Below are 8,038 nucleotides of genomic sequence, written 5' to 3'. Positions count from 1 at the left end.
TTCACAATATAGAAATGGAACGAAAGGACCTTTTGTAAACTTCCATAATAAGGTTCATCCAGCTGTCCAATTGATTTGGTGTTACATCCACATAGTATGTTTCAATTCAATGGTTCTATCAAATTTGAGGTTAATAATTCTTGTCATCCAGTAGGTATATAAATGTTCATGTCGATCTCGTCCAAGTTTGACATCCTTCCTTCTCCTTTGAACTTTATTAAATCACTTTTAGCACCATACTAAATATTAAACAAACTTTTTGCTGAAACAATCAATGGTTAACACAAATTCCGATGCCCAAATATTGACATTTTGCCAATAAAGTGGGTATCAAATAAATAATAATACAGAAGAAATATTTATTGATGATAAATGTGCAAATTGTATTTCAAAATTAGGTGTAAACCATATATAACACTCTTATGCCGGCGCTCCATTGGCACGCAAGTCAGACGATTTACAGTCTTCGGACTTTTTTTTCGCGTGGAGCACCCCAGGTCTGCGGACTTTTTAATCCGCAGACCAGGCTCGTTGGATTTCAAACATGTTTGATATTTTACTCGCCGAGCCGCTGAAATTCGTACGTTCACCACGCTTTACCGTCACATTATCTATGCCGACGGACGACAGCGCCATCATTATTTTACTGTCATTCAAAGTGTTCGGACATCTCACATCGATAACAACAATGGTAGATCTACGAGTGCATTCGAAAAGTTTCTTGGAAGATTTTATTAATTGTTTTAAAGACAACCCATCGTTGTGGAAGACGACCAGCCCACTATACAAGAATCGTGATGCCAAGTCCTTGGCGTATGCGGAACTTTTGGAGATTTTAATCAAGGTGGAGCCGCAGGCAAGGGTCGACGATGTTAAAAAGAAAATACAGACATTGAGGTCGGGTTACAGAAAGAAGAGAAATAAAGTAAGGACATCATATCGAAGCGGAGCCGGCACAGACGCAGTTTATCTACCCAAACTGTGGTACTATAAAAATTTGGAGTTCTTGAACGACCAAATGGAAGGTACGTAGGAATGCTTTAAAGCTATTTATTATACACGTGCAGATTATGAAATTGTCGTACCTAGCTCTGAAAGTGACATCGCATTAGATTAGCTACTATTAAGCAATTAAAACATACAGCTATGAATCATTTCTAGTCACAATAAAATTATTTATTCTTTGCTGAGGTAGGTAAGAAATAATAATATATAGGTACGATCATGGCGGTGGAAGCGCGGCTTATTGAGTCGTGGTCGGGTCCCAGGTTCAAATCCTGTGTCTGACAAGTACACATTGAATTTCAATTTGTGTATGAGTCAGAGTATGGACCTAATATGTTGAGCAAGTGGCTGACATCCATTTCTCGTAAAAACAAAATCTGTCAATACAAACCTCCACTCCGTGGAGGTCCATATTATGATCGGACATGGTCGAAAGAAGAAGAAAAGAAATGATCATAAAATCAAAAATCGCTCGAGTTAGGTTCCTTCAGAGACAATCAATAAATCGTCAATCATCAATCAAAATTAATGGTACAGTTTGGTTATGAGGAATACAGCGGAAAACACATTTTGAAAATACCCGATATACTGGATTACACCAATTATACCAATATCAATATTAACCGTATGAAGGAATGGGTACTTAGGGGAGAGATAATAAAAAACAAGTTTGAGTATTCTGTTGTATTTTAACAATTTACATTTTGTTTTACAGAATCGAGCTCAATATCCAGCATGGTGGACGATTTGGAAAACATGTCTCCTGATGAGAGTTACTCCAACTCGTTAAACAACGAAGATTGTATTGAGGTAAAACATTTTAACTAAATTGTTACGTAATGCAAAGGCTTCATCGCCAATATAAACAAATGGCAGTGCATCAGAATTAGCAGTAGGTTTTTTTGGTGCAGGTATTTTTAATCTGCCTTCGTCTAAACGTTTGAAAAAATCAGATTTTCTCAGTACGCCTCCATCAGAAATACGTCCATTTGTTCCAACATCAACATAAATAAATTCATAATTAGCATTTGCAATCGCCATCAAAACAATGCTGTCGAAATGTTTGTAATTATAAAAGTGGGAGCCGGCGCCTGCAGGTGGCACGATTGCAATGTGTTTCCCATCAACTGCGCCCAGGCAATTTGGAAATTGCCATTTACTATTAAATTCTTCTGCAATCGTCTCCATTTCTTCGTGCGTATCAGGGAACTGCAACAAAAAATAATCAACATTTTATTTACAGATAGAATATTCGCCTTCAACATCCACGTTGTCGACTACTCCAAGGTCGAATCTCAATAGAGCACCAGAACCCCCATCGTTCAAACGAAAAAAATCGAATGATAGCGCCAACAAAGTGTTAGAATTAATCACCGACAAACTAAGCAAGACTGAAGATGAATTTGATGTTTTTGGCAAAATGATGGCCATGAAACTACGATCGATGTCACAGGGACAAAGATTGCTGGCCGAGAAGCTGATGCATGAAGTTGCCTTTATGGGACAAAGTGACAAAATAATGCCAGCAACTACTGTTCATACTCAACCAGTTTATCGTATATTAAGCAAAAATGTACAAAAGCCGGTATAATAAATTAATGTTTTTTGTATGAATAAATATCTTGTAAAAATATTTGTTTTTTTGTTTGTTTTTATGCCTATAAACCTTAGCTTAAGCGATACAACAAATGGTAAGTATTTGAGCTATGTTAGCAAACCTATATTATTATGTGGCCTCATTTAGAAATCAAATTCCATGCTTGCTTTTCGAAGAATATGACTAGTATTACAATACATTCAACAGGAATAATTAAGCAGCTTGCTTACAGCCTATATGGAGAGTCCTGGCTAGGTACAGCATTCTAATGGTCTATTGAATATTTAGCATGTCAACGATGGCCTTATTTGTGACTATATATATACCTATCTCAAATGCATCTTGTCTGCCATTCTTATGATGTTGCCGTCTATGATTTATATAGGTAAAACAATCCACTAAACGTTCACTTTATAAGACCAACCAATGTCTACTTGTTAATGATATATTTGTAAATTTGCCCAACTTTATTAGATGACGTATAATATAATACACACCTTGAAATATTCTCCTTTCAAAACGTCAATGATGACTTGGCAAGTTTCGGGAATTATCTTGCCCAGAGTTTGTCTTCCAATCGCAGTTCTATAATGCAAGTCAGTGAATGTTCCGCCGGCAGCCAAAAATCGCAGGGTTGCACATAATCTATCATGAGGAGAAATAGCTTCCCTCATCATAGTATTTTTTTTTTTTAATAAATGGGGAGACCAAATTATACAGTTCTGTGTATACATCCTCCGACATTCGCAAATAATTGCGGAAATCGCTCGGTTGCAAACGCAATTCTCGTATTAAATTTGTGTGGGATAATGTCGTTCGTTTCCTTATCCAATGTTTCACCCAGTATTTGTGTACCCTTTGCTTCGTTATAACATTATCTGCCACCCAATAACCCAAAAAACATAAAACGTCGGTATCATTTAACGCCATCACGATTTAACTGTCAGATATACGTATATTATCTATGCTGTCAAAGTCGACTGTTTTACTCGTCAAATTAATTATATACTCGTTTCGTTGAACGTCTGTTGGCCAGTAGCAGAACGTAGAAAAATCTGAAGACTTATTGTCGTCGGACTTTTGGCTCGCCAATGGAGCGCTGGCATTAGTGATAATTTGCGAAGGAATAATTGTAACTCACAACACAAAATTAAATAAATTTCACAAGGACAGTGATAAAATTGACATGACGTATCGATCCATATCGATCTATCATTTTTGATCGCCATTCTCCGCGTACCGCATAGACTAGTCTCACGTCTGTTGCAAGTACCGCGTAAGTCAATAAAAGACTATATAAATATATGAAAAATATAACACACATAGTTACGCCCACCGAACCAGAAAAATTTAAGAAAAATATAACGCAAATAATACGTTTTAATTTGTCATTATTTAATTTATAAGTTTAATAAGTACTATGGATTAAAAAAAAATATCAAAATGCGTCTAAAATCACGCCGTGCGGCCTAGCTTGTACTACACGACGGTAACCAAAAAAATTAAAAGTGAGCCGGCAAAAATCGGTGTAATTAGAACTAATGACTCTGAAAACAAAATACCGTTACGGTAACAATTATTGTATGAAATCGTGACTAGCAAAATTTAAAGTTTTATAATCGGAACAAATAAAATTAAGAAAATTAGGACAAAATAACGAACGAGTTCATAATCCGAAACAAACAACTGCGAGTCTTTAAGAGGTAAGTCATCGTGTTTTGGAAAAGAAATATTCAAAAAGAAACACGATGCTTGTTGGGCGCCAATATCATGGTATTGTTTTAATGGGGGATAAGGAATAGGTATGGATGGGGATATGGAACGGGATATAGGATAGGGATAAGCATGAGACTCGGGGAAATGGGATGCAGGGTCGTGGATGGTTTGACTTATTACCTCTAAGACCTCAGTTACCTGTCCGGTTACTTCGCTCATTCGTTGGATGTTCCTGTATAATAATAAAGTACATAAATATGGAATAAATATAAATATCTCGGATTGAGCGCCACTCTATGATGATGCATAGAGACAATAGTGAAGGATAATTAAATGAAAAGCAAGTAGAGAAATTTCAACAATTTTATATTAATAAATAAGATAACTTGCGGGCTACAGTGTATAAAAATGTATAATTACTTAAGTGAATCACGAGCACCTAATGCGATACAATATTTAAATAAATAAGAACAAAAACCCAAAAGCTAATTCGAAACAAAGACTAGTTCGGTGGACCGTAACATAAATGAACAATAAATACCGATTACACAAAAAGGCTCTCCAGCCTTTTCGCTGCCTTTGATTCCTTCCAGGACGGAATCGAGGAGTGCGTCTTCAAACGTGTGGGGAACGTGGAGTTCCTCCGATCTCCTGGCGTGGGGGGGACGTCCTTCAGATGGCCATCGTCCTCGTCTCCAAAACGTCAGGAAATCGAAAGCCCTGTGCCAAGGGTCCGAGGCTCGGAACTGGCCAAGACGTATGCTTCCTTCGAACGATCAAGACTGAGAGCGCGACTCCCGCTTCACCTTCGTGTAAAAAAAGCCCGCTATCTCCGATAGCGCCGGAAATAGTGTCACGAACTCCGTACAAACTATCCCGTGCGCAGGCGCGATCCGGTCGTACTTTTTGCGTAGTGTTGCCCTCGTAAAGACTTCCTTGGCTTAGTGTGTTATGTTATAAAATAACATGACACAGTATTGCATTTTTGTTGACTTTTCCCTAGTTGAAATATTTAATGCAGGCGCTGCATTGCCGAGCCAAAAGTACGAGGGCTTAAAATAATTATTAGTCTGCCATTGGCACGCTAGTCAGACGATAGATTTACAAACTTCGAATTTTTTTTTGCGTGGAGTAGGTAACCAAATCTGCGGATATTAAAATAGGAGTTAAGAAAATGTATAAAATGCATGCACTTATCTTTCTTACGCGAACTTCGACTAGGTTAAATAAAATTGTTATTATAACCAATAACAAACATTAGGTACCTTCAATGAGAATACAATTTGATGACTACGCTGCCACTGACATTAATTTAAGTCAGTTTAAAAACATATATAGTTTAAAGAGTTTACATCAACTGGTAGAAAAGGTTAATGAGGTCACTAATTCTTTGGCTTAAAAATGAACCTCAAGAAAACAAAACTATTACCAGTATCAAAAACAGCGACACCAGACACCAACACAAATTTTGTCATTAACAGCGAACCAATCGAACGTGTGACCCATTATAAATATTTAGGTACATGGGTCAATGAGAAATGAGACCAATCTCAGGAAATAAAAACTAGAATTGAGATCACAAGGAGCGCATTTCTCAAAATGAGACGCCTCTTTAGCAATCGAGATCTTAACCTAGGTCTGAGACTGCGTATGGTACGTTGTTATGTGCTCTCAATTCTTTTCTATGGTATGGAAGTACGGACGCTAAACCAAGAGATGTCACGGAGACGAAGCTTTCGAGATGTGGCTGTATAGACTCACCCTCAAAATTCCTTGGACTGACCGGGTGACAAAAAATGTTAAAGTTCTCAATCGAATGGGGAAGGACCAAGAAGTTCTACGTAGTATCAAAACCAGGAAACTACAATACCTCGGCCACATTATGAGAGGACAAAAATACAGTATTCCCAACTTGTCATTCAAGAAAAGATCAATGGGAAGCGTAGCAGAGGACGGCGCCGCATTTTGTGGCTTAAGAACCTCCGTGATTGGTACGAGTGCAGCTCCACCGAACTGTTCCGGGTGGCAGACAACAAAAATAAGATCGCCTTGATGGTGGCCCACCTCCGCTAGGGGATGGCACAATAAGAAGAAGAAAAACATATTATACAGGGATAATAACAGAAATAATAAAAAGAATAAAAGAAGAAGAAGAACATAATTTTACTAATTCAAAAATCTTTGCGGGTGAAAATAATCAGTTGGTAAAACCGGTCCTGATAATTAATAAAATATGTTCCAACTACTTATTATGGTTTTACTTTGGCTGGGTTTGTCTGATTTTTAAAAACTATCCAACACCATATTATGTAAATTATTGTAGTACTCGTTCAAGAAAAACAAATAGGTACGTATGACTCACAATGCACTATTTATGTCGGATCTTAACAGGCTACCTTCACCCTTCACCACTAAGAAATAATATAATAGTATATTGATTGATATATGAGATTGAGTATGATAATATTTATTTATATAATAATATTATTTGGTAAGTACTTATGAAATTTGAATGATTCAGTAATCTTAAAATGAATTTCTTGTACCTACCTACAATCCTTCGATCTTATGGACATATTATTATATATAGTTAATAATATATAATATTATAACACAATATCATGTAAACACAACAGGTTCACTATGATTATTTATTTACATATTATTTGGTATGTAAGTAGGTACCTACTTTATAATTTTATTATTGGTCCTTACTTATAAAATTAAAAGATAAAAATGTAAAAAAATAAAAGTAAATATTCATTGAACCTACTAAAAGATATTATACCGATTTGTACGACGGGAAAGTTTGAACATAGGTAACTGCAAACACTATAAAATATTTTTTGCAACTGTGTGTCTACTTCATAAACAAAAGAAACTCCACGTGTACTACCTAGTTGCACTTGAATTGCATTTGCTGACTCATTATTATTTTCGGATGAAAGCTATTATTAGTGATTTACGACGACAATACAATTTATTACGGTTCAACCATGGACCAACAAAATAATGTCTCATTTATAATTTTTTTTAAATTTAAAAAAACTAATATATGTAGGTCTTAGTAATATCGTCAAAAAAAGGATATTTTAGAATATCGTATTAACCGCACCGCACCGCAATTTACAAAGCCACAGTTAACTACAGATACAAATATATTATTATTGATGCCAATCATAAGAACATACCTACATTTTCTGTAGCTATCTGATTTCAATGCAGGGTATTTATTTAAACGGGTTTAATATTTGGGTTTGAATACAACATTTGAATGGGTAGGTACAACAATATTATGAAATTTATCGCATTGTATTATTTTCCTAAAATTCTAAAACAGAATGAAATAATATTACCCTTGCCAATATTTAACATATTGCATTGCCTATTATGATAATAGTATAAACATGTAGAAAATGTGAATACGCCACGCCACATGCTGTGCTGTTTTTAATTAGCCCGCTCGAGAATTTTTTTCAATTGCTTATGTCCCACAAACTGATGTAATCTTTACAAACCTTGTAGCAAGGGTCTGTATTCTAAATCCGGGGAAAAAGGTTTTATGACTTGACTAGATGATGGTCAATAGTATTGGATCCTTTTCGTCAATTGTTTATGAATAAACGCCATATGTAGCAAAGTTAACACTGTAAAATGAACACTCATAACATTGCGTTAAGGGTTTCTTTGGCGTTTATCGTCAGATGTTTTTGAAAAATG

At 35.9% G+C, this 8,038-nt stretch overlaps 1 protein-coding gene across 1 annotated transcript; it reads left to right on the top strand.

Moving 5' to 3' along the window:
* The first annotated feature begins 942 nt into the window (after window positions 1-942).
* LOC147076138 (uncharacterized) lies at window positions 943-2,631 on the top strand. Its single transcript, XM_085940882.1, has 3 exons — window positions 943-1,025; window positions 1,721-1,815; window positions 2,249-2,631. The coding sequence occupies exons 1-3, from the start codon at window positions 1,019-1,021 to the stop codon at window positions 2,594-2,596; spliced, it is 450 nt and encodes a 149-aa protein (XP_085797008.1). The 5' UTR covers window positions 943-1,018; the 3' UTR covers window positions 2,597-2,631.
* Window positions 2,632-8,038: the final 5,407 nt, after the last annotated feature.

The sequence above is a fragment of the Rhyacophila brunnea genome, unplaced genomic scaffold (genome assembly GCF_057557595.1).
Source record: "Rhyacophila brunnea isolate RB1 unplaced genomic scaffold, BYU_Rbru_1.0 scaffold_13, whole genome shotgun sequence".
NCBI lineage: Eukaryota > Metazoa > Arthropoda > Insecta > Trichoptera > Rhyacophilidae > Rhyacophila > Rhyacophila brunnea.
The sequence above is the reverse complement of the archived record's forward strand: the minus strand, read 5'-3'. Positions and strand labels throughout refer to the sequence as shown.

Bases quoted from the DNA above. Each gene is read 5' to 3' on its own strand.
- LOC147076138 (XM_085940882.1), top strand. The intron at 1,816-2,248 runs GTAAAACATTTT...TTTTATTTACAG, and splicing joins ACAACGAAGATTGTATTGAG to ATAGAATATTCGCCTTCAAC.